The sequence below is a fragment of the Lynx canadensis genome, chromosome B3, assembly GCF_007474595.2.
Source record: "Lynx canadensis isolate LIC74 chromosome B3, mLynCan4.pri.v2, whole genome shotgun sequence".
Lineage (NCBI taxonomy): Eukaryota > Metazoa > Chordata > Mammalia > Carnivora > Felidae > Lynx > Lynx canadensis.
Window position 1 is genome coordinate 110,929,237 of NC_044308.2, and position 21,558 is coordinate 110,950,794.

The following is a 21,558-nucleotide window of genomic DNA, read 5'->3' on the forward strand; positions in this document are numbered from 1 at the left end:
AGCAGTTGATAGGTGGATGCAGCCAGACACCATACTGCCTCAGTTTCTCCATTTTGGGCCAGAGGCATGTTCGGCTGGGAGGCATCTAAGGAAGCACAGCTAACTGCAGGGCCAGTGCTGAGGTAGGGCTGGTGGGGAGGGGTGGGAGGCGGTGGGGGATGGACAGCCTCCGGGGCTCACCTTGATCTCATCCATCCAGTCAATGCTGTGCAGCATGTCCTGGAAGAGCTTCTGCAGGGCCAGGGTTGTCTCCAGTCGCTGGCGCCGGGCCCTCAGCAGCTCCTGCAGATAGTTCCACAGGCGCAGGATGTTGTCCTTGCGGGCAGTGATGCGCTTCTGGTCATGGTAATTCTCCTTCTCTAGCTCCTGGGCCAGGTCCTCCAGGGCCCTCACCCGCTCCTCGTAAGCAGCTGTGTCGGTCTCGATGGCTTCATGCTTCTTCTTGGCGGCCTCCACGGCTGCCAGGTCATACCCAAAGTTGTCCTGTCCCGTGCGGAGGAAAGCAGGTGGCTCAGTCAGGCTCCCCTTGGCCAGTCCCCAAGCACAGAGAAATGGCGGGTCCCTTCAGAACAACTGCTGGATGGGAAAGCCCGTCCGAGGGGTGCATTCTGCTGTTTTTCTCAGCCTATCTTATCAAAGCCAAGTTCCAAAGACTAAATGTCTTACAAGAGCCTTTAAAAGAAGCTCATAATTTTATTCACTGTGCCATACACGTGGGTATGCCGTGTCTAAGTGACTGACCAAGCCCTTTTGCAGCCTGCTGGCACTCACTGCCCTGCCTTGAATGGACCTGCCCGATTCTGGGCAGGAAGGGGCTGCTTCTCACTTGGAAGCCATGCAGCTGTAAACAGATGGCTCACTCCCATGCTATCTAGGATGCACGCACACTCTCCAATTCTCTCAGAATGCTGGCTTTCCCCTTCCTGGACATTTGAGTCCAAGCTCTAAATGGAAAGGAACAGATGCTCTTATGGAGAATCAGCCCTGGGGTCAATTTTTGGCTAGTGAAATATGACGTGATCCTAGAGGTCAGAGTCCACGGAGAGTTCTTCCTCAAACGTGAATGCTGATTTACCCAGTCATGGGGAGCAGGGCCGCAAGGCCTGTGGAGAGGCTTATCCCACTGCCACTGAGAGGCCAGCTGGGGCTCCAGCCCAGCTCACTGCTGGGGCTCTGGAAAGCTTCTGCCTCCTGCCATCCCCAGTGTGTCCCCCACTACCTGAGCCACGAGGCGCTGGTTTTCATTGAGCCACGTCTCTCTCATGGCGGCCTTTCTGTCAAAGCGTCGGGCCAACTGCTCCAGCTTCTCCTGTCGAATGAGCTCCTCCCTCAGGGCCAGCTCCCGCCGATACTCAGCTTCCTCCAGGCTTTCCCAGGCCTGTGTGAGGGACACAGGAGAACTCTTGGGGCATAGGGGAACACCTAGGTTTGAGGGTTCTGTCTCTTTCACCCGACACGGAGTGATTTCAGGAATCTAAGCAGAGCCTAGATTAAAGTTCAGTCCATCTTTTGGCTACCAAAGACTTGGGGAGCACTGGTCCTGACCTCCCAGTTCCTTCCTCCACTAAACCTGCCTTAGACTCTTGGCCTAATATAATGTTACTCGCCTCTGTGGGTGCTCAGTAAATTCTCACTGACTAAATGGCTACTTTCATTCTGTTAGGACGTCCAAGTGATGCTAAGCCTCCAAACCTCTGAAGTACCAGAAAGCATTTCCCTTCTAATTAGTTCATATTCATCCCATAGTCAGAGAAACTAAGCTATAAAACTGGCTCCAAGAATGGACTCTGGGCATCTGAACAGGGGGCTGAATTAATGGACAGTGTGAGTGGAGTCGGACCTCTCAGAACGAGGTTCAGAGAGCATTCCCAAACAGCCAGCATGTGCAGTTAATAACACTACAGAAGGTGGCTTGGTTTAATCCTGCCCAGTAACCATTCCCTGTGCCCTTATCAGAAACTCAGTCAAACCACTGGCAATGTGTAACAAAAACACCGCCATACCCGGTTGATGTCAGACACTAGTTTCCCATCGTGAGGTGTATACACTTTCTGATTGTTGGCTCTCATCCGGGACTGGATGGTAAACAGTAGGACTTCCAGATTACCCTTCTCCTGAAACCTGTTGAGAAAACAGAGGTAGGGAAAATAGTGTCGAGGTCCCCATATTTTTTGCTGAAGTCAAAATGGAACACTGGCATCTTGGAGCTGGGATAGCAAAGCATGTTTTCCTTAAAAACAAAAAGTAAAGAGGATGTGTAGGTTTACTTACCTGTTAAGAAATCTATCATACTCACCAACTGTGATCTGCTTGGGGTTGAGTCTTTATAACACAAACCAGAAAAAACACAACAGCCACCACAGTGTTTGCTTATCATTTGCTTCCACAGGGGAATGGCTAACTGGAGTATTCCAATAATTCCTGCAGATACCAAGCTTTACCAATTGACACAAAAAAACTCTTCCCTGTTCTGAAATGATGAAGGCTTCTGACTAGCTCTTTAGTCAGCTTTTTACTGAGTGAGCCAAATAAACCTTAGAAGCCTCATTATCCATGTAAGAACATATTGTACTGAGAGCAACTTTCACTTGAGTACTAATGAACCAGCCCTCTGGACAAGTCCTAAAGGCCAGATGCATCTGAGTGGGGAGGAAAGACTGGGCTCCAGGGTGGTAATAGGTATAGGAGATGAGAACTGACAGCGGGGCGAATGTCTGGAACCAAAGGTCTAAGCTCAAGGTAACTGGGTACTTTCACATTTCCGTATGTACACAAGTATCTACCTACTTCTGCATCCTCCACGTAGCAGTCGAAGACTGGCTATAAACAAGGTCCCTACCCTGAGGCAAGCCTGACAGAGCTGACCACTCAGTCACTTCAAGAGGGCTATAGCCCAGAGCACCATCTGCTCAGCCAAGAGACAGCACCCCTGTGGTGCACTGCCTGGTAGATGCACAGGGGATGTTATCTGTACTGGATTTAGGACTTTAAAAGTGGGTTAGTGTCAGGCCAGAAACCAGATGCTTGTTTACAGTACATTCTAGACTCCATGTCTCATCTTTCTCTGTTTGAGAGTCATGAATGAAGAGTGTGGGAGGTGAGGGGGAGGGCACCACCAGTGAGCTAGAAATCTGTTTCAGAAGAGCTGGACCAGCTAACAGCAGGTGAGATGGAATGCCCCCGTGTCTGTGCGTACCTGCATGCATGTTTTTATGGGTGTGTCTGTATGTGCACGTATGGTTCTGTTTGTGCCTATGTACGCACACATGTGCACAGGCCCTGCACACACTGGGGTGAAGCAGGGGTCTCAAGAGGCAGGCTAAATGCTGTGTTGATGAGCAGTGACAGATGAGAGAGAAACAGGATGTACCTGACGACCAACAGGACCCCACACAGAGAGCTCTGGGGCTGAGAATATAGAAGTCATTACCAGATAGCAAAAGCATGGCTCAGTGCACAGAGGAGAGGAACATTCCAGCACAGGTTCTTTGAAGAGACTCAGAAGTCTGGGATTTCACTCCTGCTCCCCTTCAGGGATCTGGGAAAGTACTTTCTTTGGCTATAAGTTAAGGGTTACTCATCAGTGCCCATTTCCTACAGGCTGATGGCTTGGGAGCAGGGAGGCAGGGTGGGGATGAAGTAGATGACAGATGTGAAGCTCTCTAGTTTCTAGGATATACCTCCTGGATACACTTCTCAAGGCTCAGAGACTGGCTCTACCTTGGCAGTTTCTTAGCACTGATGCCCACCCTCCAAGTGCCAAGGCCCTTACTTGGGTGGCTTCTCCACGGTGCGGTAGGTGCTGAAGGCCTGGAGTTGTTGCTGGACGCCTGTCAGGGAGTTGGCAAACTTGCGGCTGTTCAGGACAGTGATGGTCTGCTCAATCCAGGTGAGCAGGTCAGAGGCCAGCCCACTGTACTTTTCAATCATCTTCTCAGTCTCAATGGCATGGTCAATTACCTAGGGAACCACTTTATTACTTATCCTTATCAGAAGAACAATGACATCAATGAGGCCACCAATGGGGACCACAATGAAGGTGGTCCTCTTCTCCAAAACTGGAATGTTCCATGTTGGGTTTGTTCCCTGAGCCCAACAGCACTGCTAAGGCAGGAGGAATGGACTGAGAGTAGACTGGAAACATTAGTAAGAAGCTAGCTGTGCTAGGGCTCAGGGGCAGCTCCACCCTACCCCTGACCCTGTAAAACACTAGTAAAGCTTGCTGTGCCAGGACAGCAGCTACTAGAAAGACCAAGGTCTTGTTTATTTTAAAATGCATTATTAGGAATCCAGGGTTTCTAGAGGCACTGTCTTCGCTAAATGCCAGACACACAAGAAGAATGAGAAATGGTCTCTGCCCTTGGGGAGCTGTGGACCAGCAGGGGAAAGGAATCTGGCATGAGGGTCCATACAGTGTGATGGGATCCTGATATACCACAGGAGCTAAGAGGCCCAGAACCACAATAAACTAATAAATAAAAGCCCATCGTGTTCCTGTGGAAATGTTCATGAGATCTGGGTGTGCCGGTGGAAGATGGGCTCAGAGCTGCAGGCTAGGACATCTTTCAGGACAGACCATCAAATTGCTTTGGAATTCAGCTTGGGAGCCATTAACTTGGCAATGTTTGGCTTCAGAGGAAGTTGGTGGGGAGTGATCTATAACCCCCCCACTGCAGCCAGGGCCTATACACAAAGCTCTTAGAGTAGAAAAGAAGCATCTCGGTGTGACAAACAGGGAAACGGGGGACACTCTGGTTATGAAACGGCTTTGTACCTTGCCGACACGCTTGCCCTCCACTGCCAGCACCTTCATCTTGGAGAAATAGTGGTAAAATGCCACCACATAGGTAATAATGGATTTTTCATCAGGGTTTTCTGTGAAGACATCTGCAAGAGGAAAGGGTGTGCTCTCAGAACCCAAATGTCAGGCTCAGAGGGCTTATCTCCCTGTTCCTATAGCATAAAATTCAACTACAGGACCCAAGTGACAAACAGAGGGGTGAGAATGAAAGAATAAGTGTTTGCAATTTTAGCGAGAGGATCAAATCCATATTAGGACCAAAAATGATGAAAGAAGTAAAAAGAAGGATCCAAAGACTACAAGTGGGCCCCCAGTTGGGCCAGACAAATGTGTGGAACCACCTTGGATCTGAAGAGCAGGCCCGGAGCAGAGCCCTGGCCCAGCCACTGTCCCCTCGCTGTGTCCACGCCTGGCCCAGCACCAGGCCTAGACTCCTCCAGGTGCCCTGCCAGTTTGGGGCTCCCTCCAGCCTGAGCACTGGCTCCCATCATTGCCCATCACTGCAGCAGAGGACTGGAGCAGGTGTAGCTCACCTTCAGGGTCGAGGAGTGGGATGATGCCCAGCTGACGCTCAGCCACATCAAACGCATGCTCAAGGTTGTGTCGTGCATTGGAGTCCTTCAGCTTATCAAAGTCGATCAGGTCAGGCCTGGGGACAAGGCCAGGCTGTTAAAAGGGGAGTGGCCGTGGCATCCCCCACCAAGAGAGCTGCCCCAGCACAAAGCAAGGATGCTGGGCAGAAGTCAAAGGAGACAGGAGCAGGAGGGGGCCAGCTGTGAACACTAGTACAAGGGGAGGGGGCAGTGGGCATGACTGAATTTCAGGGAGGCAGGGATGCTGAGGGTGAGAGAAGACCCAGTGGAGAGAACATTCCAGGGAAGCTTGAACAGGAACCTACATGTTGAGTAAAATGTATCCAAACAGCCCAGGTGTTTGGTGTCATTTCCACAGCCCTCTCCTCCCCCTTACCGGTGTTTGTGTATCAGAGCGTTAAAGGCCAGGCCATCCTTCCAGCTGGAGGTGAAGTTGGTCACATTGACCTGGGGGTAGCTGCATCCAAAAGAAACAATAAGACCTAAGAAATTGATTCTTTGGGGATCTCAAAAAGTGTCTACACCGACAAACTAATACACAAGAGAGAAATGTATCCATCCCTTCTTGAGCCCCTTCAACAACAGACAGCGGTTAAGTCACAAGAAGAGGCTCCTCCATAAGGGGGGCCCAAGAGACACACACACCCAACAGACCCCAGACAGAGTCCAGCCCAGGCAACTCTGGAAAGGAATGCTGAATTTCAGGCCTCTAAGAATCAGGTCAGGATAAATTTTGCGTCGGTTACCCCAATGCTGCTACAGTTCTGGGTGATGTTCCCTGGGTATGGCAGTACTTGGGGGAAGTAAGGGCGTGGTGGGGAATGTAGTAATGAACTGATTCCCAGGGCATACCCTGCTGTCTTCATCTGACACCATAATAGCAATGCATCCTTGGCTGAGCGTGTCTCACGACCTTCCATTGTTTGGACAACAATGTCCTGAATCTAGGGGTGCAGGAACAAGAGAGGGAGGAATTAGATTTGCATCTGGTTCTGTGCCTTCCTTCTCTCCCTCCCTCTTTCTTCCTTCTTAGCCACCCATCTGCATTGTCAGCCCTGCAGCAACACCACAGCTTAAGGCCCTGCATCCCAGTGGCCCGTTTCTCTGCCTTAGTCAGCTGCACAGGACGGGGATGGCTTCCTCATGTTGGAGGAGACAGCTCTAACCTGATGACTAATGGGGTACTGAGAATAAACAAGATACCCCAAATCCTCCTCTGAGTAACAGTGCCCTGCACGGAACAACATGAATATTGAAAGGGACTGTATGTTTGATTAGTAGCTCCTCTTACCTTTCATTCTCCCCAATTCTGCCATTATTACTGCTTAACTATAAGCACCGACAGAGAGTGAAGTGGGATATCCAAGACCCCTTGGATGAGCTCTTCAGTCTGGGAATTGTGTGCTGTCTTCTTCCTCCCTGCCTTCCCTGCCTCAGGACTAGATTCTTTCTGTCCCCAAGCCAGCATGTGGAAGGCCCTGCTTTCCTTCCCTTGCACTTTCTCAACTTCCTTACAGATAATGAACCTTGAATTTCAGGGTGGGAAGAGAAAAGTTTCTGATTGAAAAACATAAAAGAGATCTTCTGTATTGTTTTCGCAACTTGTGAATCAAACTATTTAAGAAAAACCAAAAAGTTACACATGTGGGGGGAAGGGGACAAAAGCAGATCTTGTGGTCAGATATCTGCCCAGCTACTAGTTTCCATCTTCTCCCTCAAAAGACTACACTGTTGACTGAACAGCTCACCTTGAGCTTCAGTGACAAGGCAATGTAGAGGACGGTCCCTTCTTCCTATAAACGTTGTCCCACAAGACAGGTTTCTAGCCTCCCAGAATGTGCATACTCGCACTTCATTCACCATTTTATAAGATTCCTAAGCCCTATCTGGCCCCTTAAGGCTCCCTCCACTCCCTCTGCCTCCTTGGAACCCACCTGGAAGCGAAGGATGATGGTCCAGATGAGGCCCAGGACCAGGCGGTGGTTGCCATCCACGATGTCATGGGAGCCCATGTTTTCCAGGTGCACACGCTGCTCCTTGAGGAACTGCAGGGCTTTGTCCACATTCTCCAGGCAGTGGATGCGCATCTTCCCCTTCGTGGGCTTTGGCTGAAGGACAGCATTGGCCCCATGGGCACGGAGGGACCTCACGGTCACCCCCAGAGGTGGCTGCAGCCTAGACCAGTTCCTGCCATCAGCATCCACCCTCCACCCTCCTGGCCAAACTCCAACCCTCATGCTCACTGCTTGCCACTTTTCAACCCCATCCTTTCAGCAAAGTTCAGAGGCTCCCCCTTCCTTGAGCATCCAGAGCTCTGCAATTGGGCTGTGTCGGTACAGTTCCAGGCTCTGAACAAAGCCTTCTGAGTATGTAATAAATGACATTCAAGAGCAGTAATACAACAGATAGTTAATTGAGCACTTACTATGTGCCAGGCACATTTCTAAGAACTATTTACTGTTGGTTGGTGATAAGAGTGGCTTTCTGTTTGGTGATTGATACAACAGGGTCTATTCCAGCATCCAGCCTCCTCCTCCATCCCTGAATGGCCCCAGCCAAAACTTAAGGGGACCACCCCTGAGGAGTAACCACATCATGTGAAGGGTTCCCAGTGGTAACTCTTTCTAGTGGGCTTTCAATACAGTGTAAAAGGCAGCAGCCTGGAGTTGAAAAGGCAACAGAAGAATGTGGTACCTTTTCGTTCAAACCCCAAGGATCTTAGTGCTTCATCAGGCACAGGTATCATTTTATCCATGGGGGAAACAAGGCAAAGAAGATCCTGACTAATAGGCCCAAGGTCATAATGGAAGTCACTGAACAAAACACAAACCTTCATCTGGTTCTCCCTCAGAGACAACATTACTGCCAGGTGGGTTACAACTGAGAGGACATGTAATAAATTTCCACTTGTAAGAGTGACAGAACACACAGGAAAATATCTTCCATGCTTTCTTCTGGGTTCCAAGAAGGATACAAATTTCTCCAACTGGGTAATAACCCATCTTAGCCTGCATGAGGCAACAGATGGTAGGTCCACTGCAGGCCAGCGACAGATGCTCAGGCCCCACGTGGACAAAGTCAAGAGCTCTGCATGGCTTCTGGGAGAAGCATGAAGAGGTAGGAGTGGCCATTAGGCAATGAATTCTGAGTAGAGGTCAGAGAACTCAGGAAGCCACATGGACATCTCATATCAGTAAGCAATGAAACCTCCCAAAAGAATAAGGAGAAACCTTGGAAGGCCATGAGAATTGGAGATACCCACAGACCATGCCTTTCCTGAAGAGGGGACACGGCACAACCACATGGTGCAGGGAAAGAGGCCACGACACAGAAAGGGGCTTTACCAGTATCTCTCCAGAGAGCACCTCCAGGAGCTTGATGAGCATCCGTCCATCCCGCAGATCCTTGTAGAGGTCAGTGATGCGACAGGGCACACGAGCCAGGTTTGAGTTCACCCATTTTGTGAAGGTCTTCTTCTGAACCACTTCCCGCTCATCTGAGTGGGGAGAAGAGCCTTGGGTGAGGTGCCCGGGGTGACAGTGTCAGTGTGCAATGTGACATAGGGCTGAGGGGATTTCTTAATCCCAGGGTCCCCTGATCCCTGGTAGAGGAGGCTGAGGTACCTATTTCATCCCTTTCCTAGGAACATTGGCGGTCAGAGTGTAGCCTTTGGGCAACATGGATCCATGGACTGGGGCAATGAAGAGATTACTTCTACTACCACATTCTATGCCCAGTGGCTAGGCATGCCTAATTCAGCCACCTGTTTTCCTGTGCCTGGCAGAATGCTCTGTCCCTTTGTACCAGTAAACTCAGATTTCAACGCCAGGTTCACCTGTCTACCCATCCAACAAACATTCCCTGCCTAGAATGGTCTCTCTGGCCCTTCCACTCCACCCCACCCCCTCCACCTAACTCCTATTTGTCCAGAAAGCTTTTGCCAACCCCTTGCTGGGGTTAGGCCTCCCCTTGTGTGCCCCACCCCCTGCATATACATTTCTCATTTAGGTCTTGCTTCACATTCATAGGAGTTGAAAGCCTGTCTCTCCTGCAAGCAAAGTCTGTCTGTCTATCTGGTTCACTTCTATAACCCGAAGGCCTAGCGCCCGCTACACGGTAGATATTCCAGAGCTGTACTGTATTGAGTGCACATTTACTCAGCTCCCGTTGGTGGAGGCTCATGCTAGGCCTGATAATACATAAAAGCAAAACCAACTGCCTGCCCTGAAGAAGCTCCTGGCAGGCAGAGAAGAATGGTGAGCAAGGCAAGTTGGAATGTATGATCCGCACAAGTTTAGGCATACAGGAGGTTTGGGTTGGGGGCCGTCCATTGCATTATGCTGCCTCTCTCACCCCCAGCATACCAGGCAGAGGTTCTCCCTCTTCAGACCTGAGAAGCTGACAGACATCCCTACTCGAAATCAGCATCAGCCCTAACCAGGCTTCTCGCTGCACCAGTTCAGGAGAGGTACCTCTTGGCACCTCTGTAAACCAGATTCTGGTAACCTGCACAGTTATGGCTGGGAGCCTTGAACAAGATGCTGGAGAGAGAGAAGCTGGGATAGCACAAAGAATGGGGGAGGAGCGGAAGACAGAAGAGTGGAAGAAAAGAGAAAGGGGGAGAAAAGGGAAGGAGGGTGTACCCTTGTTGTTGTCCCTAGTGAACAGTTTGTGACCACAGGCTTCGGGCGTTTCGGTGCAGGAGCTGGCTGGTCTGACAGTTGCAGAGGAAGCCTGGGGAGGGTGCGTGGGGGTTGGGCACAGCCAAGGCAACTCAGAGCAGCCTAGCCAGGAGAGATGTCAGCCCCTGGGGGCAGGCTCAATGTCCGCTCTGCTGAGCCCAAACCGTGGAAAGGTTGGCCTTTTAAATTATTAAGTACCTGATTTAACAACAACAAAAAGAGAAGCCCCGCCAGCACGGCCTCAAGGGTATAATTTTGGCGGTTCTGGAGGCTCACAGCATCAAATTCCTTCCTATCGCACTGCTATTTTAGTGTGAGGAACTCAGACACATTATTCACTTATTCATTCATCCAGCCAATGTTTACTGCACAACCACTAGGTGCCAGGCTCTGGGGGAGATGGGGAATCAAGGACAGGAAAGACAGCCCCTTCCTTGAAGCAGACATACTCTGCTATAAATAAGATGGGCTCTGGAGTCCTATATGAAGAATTCAATGGCAGCCATCTAAATAAGACTTCCATGAAGAAGAAAGATACTACTACTGATTCTATGAGTCTCAGATAAATAAAAAATTAAAATGGCATCCATTCATACCAGGCCACTGGGCAAAGTTTCAGGTGAAAAAACCCTCCTTACTCTTTTGCTGGCAAGTTAAACCACTTTCCTGATTTCAAGGACTGTTCAGTAAAATGTAACTAAAGTTTCAAAGATATATTGGACAAGAAGCAATTGCATTTATTCTGGGGCATGTTTGGGCTCAACAGAACCCGCCATGACCCCGTGATGCCTTCCCTAGAAACCAGAACTGTTCTGTTTTTAACTTTTTGATGTTTCTTCACTTTTGAGAGACAGAAAGAGAGAGAGCACGAGCAAGGGAGGGGCAGAGAGAGGAGGAGACATAGAATCCGAAGCAGGCTCCAGGCTCTGAACTATCAGCAGAGCCCGATACAGGGCTTGGACCCACGAACCCATGAGATCATGACCTGAGCCGGAATGAGATGCTTAACCAACTAAGCCACCCAGGTGCCCCTAAACCAGAGCTGTTCTTTAAGGGGCTAGCTCTTCTAACTGATGGAGCTTTGAGCAAGGGCTAAAATTTTTAGCCCCCTTAGAGAGAAGTGTGTCAAAAAACTTAAGTCCTTTCTTCATTTCTCCTTTTCCTGTTTTTAAGAATCCCAAAATTTCATCACATGGGTAACGAGACCCATTTATTTGTGGTTGGCGAAGGGTGAGGAAGTGCTTTTAGCTGGGGACATGGGATTTAATTCTCGGCTGCTGGGCTGGCACATATATTGGAACAGATATATCACAAATTACCCTTAGGTCTCCCCAGTTTTCAACACACAGATGAAGCCTCGTAGACCCCAAAATGTTGGAGCCACAGGTTTAGAGCTCAGGCAGGCAGCTTCTTGGCTGCTTTTTACTTGAAGACTGGGGTGAAATTGCCCAGAATCACCAGCACCCTGAAACACTCTGCAGTGTTGAGACATGGGAAGGATTCTGAGAGGCTAATGATGATCATAAGGAGAGAAAGCCCAGGAGTGGGGATTAACTTCCGTTAGCTGTTTTGCTCTGGCTGCTCCACGTCGGCACGCTCGGCAAATTTACTCCCAGCATGCCCCCGGCGCCCATCAGGAGCCTTCCAAGTACAGGAGAGGCGGGTGGCCCAGGGCCAGCTGGGCTGGGAACCCCGGTGGTGTGGACAGGCTGGGGCAGTGGCCATGTATTGGGCCTGCTGTCCCCAGGGGGCCTGGGCCATCTTGCATGGACCCTCTGTGGAAAGGAGTCCTCAGCAAGGGCTGGCTAGGGGCCAGACCTCATTTCCAGATCCCTAACCCTTCCAGTGCAGGAAAGGGAACAAGTCTACCAGCATGGTCTGACTCAAAGCCACCAGAGCCTCAGAAAACCCTTGTGCCTTTGCTGCCCTCAAGGGTAGGGCCCTCCATTCCTGTCTGTTCTTCCTCTCCCTTTCCCTCCCAGGATGGGACCATCTTCAGTCCTTCCTACATGTCAGGGCTTCTCCTAGAAAACTCACCTTCTCTGACCAGCTGGCTAGACCAAGTGTCTGGATACTGTGACTGGGTGATCTTTCATTTACCTTCCCTTTCCAAGGTTTGGTTTGAGGTCAAACAGACCCACAAAACACGGACTCAAATATTTGTCCACTAATAAATGAGTTTATAGTACCTGGCACACAGAAAGCTAGCCTAAATGTTACCATCACTCTTATTGTCACTACTACTACTATTTTTTTAGTTAAAAAAGTTTTTTAATCTTTATTTATAAGAGAGAGAGAAAGAGACAGAGAGACAGAGTGCCAGTGGGGGAGGAACAGAGAGGGAGACACAGAATCCGAAGCAGGCTCCAGGCTCCAAGCTGTCAGCACAAAGCCCAATGTGGAGCTTGAACTCACGAACTGTGAGATCGTGACCTGAGCCAAGTTGGACGCTTAACTGACTGAGCCACCCAGGCACCTAAGGACAGTTCATTTTAAAATGAACATATAAAAGCTGTCACAAGGTGACACTGGATTAGTTACCAGATAAATGGCACATACAGTAAATGGTCATGGGCCAAAGGGGAGAGAAGTCATTTCTAACTGGAGTAGGCAAGGGGGGTTCTCATAAAGAAAACCTCTTTGGACAGGTAGAGGAGGAGGGGAGCCAGGAAGAGAGGAGGAAGAGAGATATTCCCAGAGAGACATGGAAGGATGGAGCTTGTTCAGGGGCTGCTGAGTAGCTACAGGTGAGAAGAAAATGTGTGAGGGGTGCCTGGGTGGTTCAGTTGGTTAAGTGTCTGACTTTGGCTCAGGTCATGAGCTCACAGTTCCTGAGTTCAAGCCCTGTGTTGGGCTCTCTGCTGTCAGCACAGAGCCCGCTTTCAGATCCTCTGTCTCCCCGCTCCCCACCCTCCTGCCTCTCTCCTGCTCATGCTCATCTGCTCTCTCTCTCTCAAAAATAAACATTAAAAAAAAAAGAAGAAAATGTGTGGAAAATAGGTTTTAAAACCGAATATGGAAAGCCTTGAAAGAAAGGCCAAGAAGTTTAGATTTAATCCTAAAAGCAAAAGAAACCACTGAAGGTATAGGAGGTTCATTTCCTGAATTACTAGTTTGTAAGGCCCTCAATGATAATAATAATAAAAAAAGTGTTTCAGCTTAAAATGAAATGTGAAAATTTACATAAAGAAACACCTTTATATATTTTTAAAGGGATTCACAATATGTGCCCCATTTTAAAAAATGCTTATTTATTTTTGCGAGCGAGCAAGAGAACACGAACAAGCAGAGGAGGGGCAAAGAGAGAGGGAGACAGAGGATCCAAAGCAGGCTTCTTGCTGTCAGCACAGAGCCTGATGAGGGGCTTGAACTCACCAACTGTGAGATCGTGACCTGAGCCAAAGTCAGACATTTAACCGACTGAGCCACCCAGGTGCCCCAAGAACACCTTTTTAAAAGTCTCCTGAGGGGGCGCCTGGGTGGCTCAGTCGGTTAAGCGTCTGATTTCAGCTCACGTCACGATCTCAAGGTCCGTGAGTTCGAGCCCCGCATCGGGCTCTGGGCCGATGGCTCAGAGCCTGGAGCCTGCTTCCGATCCTGTGTCTCCCTCTCTCTCTGCCCCTCCCCCGTTCATGCTGTCTCTCTCTGTCTCAAAAATAAATAAAACGTTAAAAGGAAAATTTTTTTTAAATTAAAAAAAAAAGTCTCCTGAGGTGCACAAAAGATTTGAACAGGTGGCAAGGCACATCCAAGTCTTGACTAGGAAAACTCAATATCATAAAGATGTCAGTTTGAAAGGCGGGACTACGCCGCCGGCTCCACCTTGTTCTGTGTACTTCACCTAGACCACGCCTCCTCCCTTTGAGTGACCTCCCGCTCACCCATTCAAGCTTCCTGATCAAAACACGCCCAGCGACCTGCATGGCAGGACTCTGACCCTTCCCCAGCCAATCGGCCGAGGCCACGCCCCTTCCCCAGCCAATCAGCTGCCCCTAGACCCCTATAAAACCTTTGTGCTTTTGAAACTCTCTCTCTCTCCCTGGTATCTCACCGCTGCGTCCGTGCAGGTAGGGGACTGAGCTTGAGCTAGCTCGAATAAAGGCTCTTTTGCTTTTGCATCGGACTCGGCTCCCTGGTGGTCTTTGGGGATCACGAATTCTGGGCATAACAAGTTTACTCTAAATTCATTTACATATTGAATATTATTTTAAATATATTTAAATTATATAACTTAAATTTGGGGGGAAACTAGAGAAGCTATGAGAAAATGCATTGGAAAAACAAATAGCTAGGAAAATCCCAAAAAGAAGAGTAACAGACCTTCCCAGGCATTTTTTGTATCAGATAATAAAGCACAATATAAAGGTACAATGATAAAACTATGTGCTACTAGCATATGAAAAGACATATCGATGGAACAGAAGTAGTCCCAAGCACAGAGAGGCACTTGATAACTGATAAAGGTAGTTATTTCAAATAGAAAGGGGAAAAAAAGGATTATTGGGTAAGCGGTGTGGAAAAAATTAGATGCCATCCAGGAAAAATTAACTTATATTTATACCTAACATTCCATGATAATTTCATTCAGATAAAAACTGAAAATGTAAAAATTAAATCCTAAAAATACCAAAACCAATCATGGTTGAATGCTTTTGTTTTTGTTTTCTAATGATGCTGGTGTAGAAAAAGTCCTCCTAAATAGGACACAAAATTCAAAAGGTAGAAAATAAAAGATTGAAATTTCAACTACATTAAAAAAAAACTTCAGTCAAAATTTCTGCTCCTATGAATTAAAATTAAAAAAAAATTTTGTGTGGGTTAGAATACCACAAGCAAAGTCACACAAATGACAAAGGATATTTGTAACTCACATCTTTCAAAGAGCCAATTCCCTTAGGATATAAAGAACATACACAAATTAATGAGGAAAAAGACCAACAATCTAATAGCAAAATGGACATATGTATGTGAACAAAAAGTTAACAGAAAAACTGTAAAATGGTCTTTAGTGTGTAGAAAATTGTCCAAGCTATTCATAGAAGTACAAATTCAAAGTATAAAGATACACACGAAATTTAATAAATGGCCCTTAATTAGTTTGGACAGATTAATTATAAAAGACATTTTTGAGACAACTGGGAAAATTTGAATATTAAGTGGGTTATTAGATTGTATTAGAGTTGATGTTAATTTTATTAAGTCTGCATTTTTGCCAGCACATAGCTGTAAGCTAGGGGTAAAGCTAGGGGTAATAGTAGTATTATAGTTAGGTGGGAAATGTTCCTGTTTTTCAGAGGTACCTACTAAAGTATTGGGGTAAAATGTCATGGCAATCTTCAATTCACTTTAAAAATACGTCAACCCCTCAAATAGACAAGCAAATATGGTAAAAAAAAATAATAACAGTTGTTAAGTCTAGGTGAGGATTCATTATACTTTTATCTCTATTTTTTTGTATGTTTGAAATTTTTCATACTAAAAGTCAAAAAGTACAACGAAAGTCCATCAAGACACTGCTTCACTTGTCGGGTGGGCACAGATCAAAAAGTCTGATAAAATCCGGTGTTTGGCTAAGGGTGTGGGGAAAAAACATTCATATGTTGCTAGAAAAGTTATGAGGCAATTTGGCAAGACTGATCAGAATTATATATGCACATACTTTTGAACCCAGTAAATCCACTTCTAGGAATATATCCTCCCGACAAACATATATTTGGGCATTAATCTATATATAAGGTTATTCATTGCATTTTTAAAAATAGTGAAAGACTGGAAACAATGAAAATGTTCACCAATAGGAGACTGGTTAAATTAAAATTGTATGTCCATACAATAGAAAACTTAATTGTTGTAAAAAAAAAATGAGGCTGTTTATGTATTAATACAAAACAATCTTCAATATATCTTGGGTGGAAGAAAACACATACAGCAATGTGTAGTAAAAAAAGAAAAAAAGGCTGGGAAGAAGAATAGACCATTTGCTAATATATGCATAAAATACGCCTGGAAAGATGCATGGTAAATTGAGAACACTAATTATGGGAAAAGAACTAGGTATCTGAAGGACCAAGGTGGGAATAAAACATTTTTTGCCCTTTTATACATCTTTTGAGTTTTATCCCCTGGATGTATATGTTATTTATTCAATATAGAAATCTATTTTTTTCTTAAGAAAATATTAAACTTTTTTTTCCTCCTCCTCCAAGATGGCCCAGTTCCCTGTGTGTCCTGCTTCAGGGACTTTTCACGAGACAAAAATCACAAGCATGGTTAACCACCTGAGCCACAAGAAAGATGGAAGGGAGAGAGGGAGAAGGTTTATGAGTTGAGGAACACTTCCTACATCCCTTGAGAACAGAGCCCAGAAGGGAGGTCCATGGGTCCTGTGGGCAGGTTTAGCTCTGCCCCCCTGACCACCATGTAGCTACTCTCCCAGGTCTTGCCCTCTGAATATCCCCCACAGGTGTTTTAAAGCACAGACCTCTCCCCTGGAGTCAAGGTTCTTTCCCTTTCTTTCTTGTGTTCTACCTTCTCTAGGCTTCTTCTTGGCTCTTCCTTCTGCTTCCCTCCTCCCTTGGCGACAGCACGCCTGCCACTGGCCCCACCTACTCTGGTACCTGCTTCACTTCCTGACATCATGGGCATCCAGGAAGTTTGTTATCAAAATTCCCCAGTGTTTTAAAAACAAAAGCCTATTACACGTTGGCTGTTCTTAAGCCACATGGTTTAGTTGAAATAGTTTATCTTGGAACCTCAATTACCCAATTCTAGGCCCATTTATCTATTTCTGCCCTAGTTTCCTATAAAATTCCTTGCGTGTTTCATATCCCTCCCTCTTTTGTCTGTTAAAAATCTGCTATCAAGACTACAGAATAGCAGGGTGCCTGGCTGGCTTGGTCGGTAGAGCATGTGACTCTGGATCTCGAGGTTGTGAGTTTGAGCCCCACATTGGGTGTAGAGATTTCTCAAAAATAAAAGAAATCTTAAAAAATAAAAATGAAAAAGAATAGAGAACAGCAACCTAAATATTCAAAACAGGGGATTATATGATAATTTTGGTACATTTGTGAAGATACTAATAAGGTTGTAGAAGACCTTTCAATGGTAGGAAAGGATATTATAATACATATTAAGGAAAAATACAGATTTTAAAATAACACGTATAATATGACCCCAGTCTTGTAGAGAGCTATATCCATTTAAAAACAAAATCTTAAGCTAGATATTGTTATAGCTGAGTGGTAAGACTGTGGGTGCTTTTTCTTTTTGCTTATCTGTAGTTTCCAAAATTTCTGCAATGAACATGTATTACTTTGATAATAAGAAACAGCAAATATCATGAAGAAAAATCAGATATGAAGCTCATAAATCCTGAGGAATAAATGACTGATGAAATGTTTAAAAATGTGTTGTGTTTTTTTTTTTTCCAGAAGCCTGCATTTTTACCAGCATGTAGCCCTAAGGTATAGGTAAAGCTGGTGGTCAGAAAGACAAAAGGGAGAAAAGGCACCATAGGAGGCCCATGGACCACTGGCCTGGGTCTGAAAACAATCATTTAATCCTTTGTAGGTTTACAGCTTGGGATTTCTCTACTTCTCATGTCAGGAAGCCAAGAGCTTAAGGAACCTGAATGAGTGATGCTTTAACTCCCATGAATTTGTGACAACATTGAAGATACAGATGCTAATCCCATGAAGCCTAGCATAGGGGCAGACCCTGAGAGACACATCATAAATGATGCTGGTGGCACAAATTCTACCCTATAGTTTAGCTTGGAGAGGAATTTTTTCTTTCAACCAACCAGCTTTCATCACACTAGCACTGTGAACAGCTAGAGCAGGATTCCCCCACATACAAGATTTAAAACTTAGCTAGGGTTGGTTCTAAGCGAGAACTTTAGGATGCTTACTACATGTCTGCAAAGGCAAGCACAAAGTGCATAAGACTGACTTTAAAAGTGGGCAGAGTTGAACACTAAGATGCTGGTTAACTAGACTAGGGTACGTTAATACAAAGGAAGACTATACAGCCATGAAGATGATAATCTACATGTTTGCATGAAACGATATTCATTCACAATATAGTGCTCAGTGACAAAAATTCTAAGATTATAGTATTATAGATAATATTTTAATATTTATACATATATACACGCAGTCATATTTATAGGCTTGTAAAATATCTATATGGGTCATTAACAATGCCCCCAGTTTTCTCTTTTTTCTCTATTTTTCTAATCTTCTCTATACTAAATATATTTTGTGTAACAAAAATATTTGAAGATATATATATATTTTTTTTTAATTTTTTTTTCAACGTTTATTTATTTTTGGGACAGAGAGAGACAGAGCATGAACGGGGGAGGGGCAGAGAGAGAGAGAGGGAGACACAGAATCGGAAACAGGCTCCAGGCTCCGAGCCATCAGCCCAGAGCCTGACGCGGGGCTCGAACTCACGGACCACGAGATCGTGACCTGGCTGAAGTCGGACGCTTAACCGACTGCGCCACCCAGGCGCCCCTGAAGATATATTTTTTAATGTTTATTTATTTTTTAGAGAGAGAGAGAGCATGAGCAGAGGAGGGGCAGAGAGAAAGGGAGACACAGGATGTGAAGCAGGCTCAAGGCTCTGAGCTGTCAGCACAGAGCCTGATGCAGGGCTCAAACTCATGGACCATGAGAGCCTGACCTGAGCAGAAGTAGGATGCTTAACTGACTGAGCCACCCAGGCGCCCCTCACCTTATTGTTTTTTAAATAAAATAGGGTCTTTATATATAGTAGGAAAATAAAACAAGTTATCAGAGACCAGTTTAAATTTAAAAAAATGTTTTTGAAGAAGGCTAGTTTTGATCTGAGGTTTGAAGATGATCATGGTTTTAGAATGACAGAGAAGAAAGGGAGGGGGGGGGTCTTGCTCAAAGCCCTCAAGATGGAAACTGGCAAATCTGTATGTGTGTGCACACAGGTGTGCAAGTTTGGGGGGTGAGGGTGAAAAGCAATGAACTTCCCCAGAGTAAAGAAGTTGAAGGACAGTCTGGGGAATCTGAACTCTACACTTCAGGTAAAGAAAAGCCTAGAGGTTCTTAAGTAAAGCAACACCTCACTAAAATCTGCTAGAGGACAATGCTTCTAACTTCCCTGTGTAAATGGGATTCAATGAGGAGAGGTCAGGCACCAGCTTGGAGGCAGCTGCAGAAGTCTCTGCTTGAGGTGACATGGCCCCAGCTGACATGTGAACCATGGAAGTGAAATGAACAGAGCTGATCTGGACAACCACAGAACAAGGGTCTGCTGGCCCACAGCAGGTGAGAATATTCAGAGGCTGTAAGACAGAAGTAAAAAGGAATTCAGGATTTTGATCAAAGAGGCTTAAGAGGCTGGTGGTGGAAGGAAAATGAGAAGAAAGGTCTTGGGTGGGATGCAGAGGAGGAGGCAATGCAGGTCTGAAGGACTTTCAAGAAAGCCCAAGTGCTGTAGCCCCAATGGCACTGGGATGATTTTATGATTTTATTATTATTTCTAAGTTTATTTATTTTTGAGAGAGAGAAAGAGTGTGAGCAGGGGAGAGGCAGAGAGGGAGACAGAGGATCTGAAGCGGGCTCCATGCTGACAGTATAGAGTTCAACATAAGGCTTGAACTCACGAACTGTAAGATCATGACCTGAGGTGAACGCTTAACCAACTGAGCCACCCAGACACCCCAGCAGCAGGATGATTTCAAATCCCTGGGATTCTGTCCTGGCACTTTCTGCTGTGCATCTCCCCTCATCTGTATAAGTGGCATGGTGATACCTATCCCCTGCTTACTTCAGAGTGGTTAAGGGTCAGTTAGATCATCTGGATAAAAAGCACCAGGTATTGCTGTCATGCATGCAGGTGGTGGTTGCAGGGAGAGATTACACTCACTTAGAACACAAGGCCACAGAAGTTGACATGGTCCAGGACTCAGTTTTAACCTACCCTTTATTGAGGAGAGAGAATTTCTGGAGAATCTACTGATTTGCTAAAAAGCATTGATTCCCTTTCCCTAAGCCAGGAACCAAAGCTCCGTGGTTCAGGGTAGAAGTATGTGGTCAGCGCTACCATAACAGGAGGCTTCTTCCCAGGCTGCCAGAGGTGGAAAGGCCTTGTGTGCATCATCTGGTTTGAGCCTCTTGTTTTACAGGTGAGGAGCAGAAAAGCGACTTGGCCAAGGTCACCTAACTTGGGAAAGCCCACGATAGCAACAGGAGAGGCCAGAAGAATGATAATGTGAGGATGGACCACTTCTCTCTGTCAATGGCCACCAAGCTGGCTCACACTGCCATCTTCTCTCTCCCAGACTTTTGCATAGTCTCCCCACAACCTGTTGCCCCCACTGAAGTCAGAGTGACTTTTAAAAACCCAAATGTAACCATGCCACTTCCCTGTCAGAGCACTGTGATGGGTGTGGGAGTGGCTCCATCCTTCTGGCCCTCTACTGAAGGCCACAGATCCTGTCTTGAGAGCCTACAGCTCTCCCTGCTACAGCTCCCACCCTTTGACCCTTCAACCCTGCCACCCCTTTGCAAATAATCTCCTTAAAAAACTTCAGCCACCCCTTTTGAGTTTCCTACTGCTTCCTGCCAGGACCCTGAAGATACCAATGGCCTGGAAGTCCCTGTGATGTGGCTGCTGCCTGCCCCTCCCATCTCCACCCACCCTTCCCCCCATGTGCTCAATCCAACAAGCCCTACTCCTCCTTGGATGAGTTATAGGCTGTAGGTTATATTAGAAACTCCTAATTCTCAACAAATCCTCATGGAATTTATCATAATTTGTCAACATGCACATATGTCTATATGTACAGAGACACGTGTGTGAGTATTTGATCCACTTCCTTCTCGCTAGACTGTAAAATGAGATCCCCTGTTGATCTGGTTTCCAGAGTTTGAAGGCTAAAGGGTTTGGAGGCAAAATGCTCCTAGAGACTCAACTGCTACCAGCTTCCTTGTCATTCTCTCTCAGTGACACGATAAAAAAGGAAAATGAACAACTGCTACAGATGCTTGGAAACAACACTCCTGGCACCTCTTCAGTCAAGCAGCATGCAGAGAGCGCCCAGTTGGAGAAGGGGAAAATGGATGCCGGCTGCTCTGGGAGCCATGAGCACAGTAAGGCCTGGTGTCACAGCCTGCCCTTGGGAATGAAGCCAACAGCCCACAGGAATGTCCCAAAGATGGAGGAGGCTATTACCATGGCTCACTCAGACTGCACTGCATGGGGAGGGGAGAGTCTTATTATTAACCTCAGTGTATTAATATTTGAAAAGCATCTTCACGATGATAGATAGTCACCCAGAGAATGGGAACAGCCTTGGTTCTGCAAAGTGTTTTCAAAGAGGAAGAACAGCTTTTATCAAGAGGGAAGAGAGGACAATGGGAGAAAGTGTTATGTCCTGGGCTGGGGAAACTGCCTTGGACCATGGCACACTGCCTCTCCTGTGGATCTGTCTGCACAGGTA

The 21,558-nt window shown here is 46.5% G+C and overlaps 1 protein-coding gene across 3 annotated transcripts in view; it reads right to left on the reverse strand.

The window, feature by feature from the left end:
- The window catches only part of SPTB (spectrin beta, erythrocytic), a 129,369-nt gene that overhangs the window by 41,989 nt on the left and 65,822 nt on the right, over positions 1-21,558 (reverse strand). For all 3 annotated transcript variants that reach the window (XR_003969577.1, XM_030319306.1, XM_030319307.2), the window contains exons 3-12: positions 8,739-8,890; positions 7,329-7,502; positions 6,247-6,338; positions 5,771-5,851; positions 5,335-5,450; positions 4,775-4,887; positions 3,773-3,960; positions 2,004-2,121; positions 1,220-1,378; positions 181-483 (exon numbers count right to left, since the gene is read on the reverse strand). Coding sequence is in view for 2 of the 3 variants with exons in the window: in XM_030319306.1 (XP_030175166.1) it covers positions 181-483; positions 1,220-1,378; positions 2,004-2,121; positions 3,773-3,960; positions 4,775-4,887; positions 5,335-5,450; positions 5,771-5,851; positions 6,247-6,338; positions 7,329-7,502; positions 8,739-8,890 (1,496 nt within the window). In the remaining variant the exon portion in view is untranslated. The remainder of the gene's footprint in view (positions 1-180; positions 484-1,219; positions 1,379-2,003; positions 2,122-3,772; positions 3,961-4,774; positions 4,888-5,334; positions 5,451-5,770; positions 5,852-6,246; positions 6,339-7,328; positions 7,503-8,738; positions 8,891-21,558) is intronic.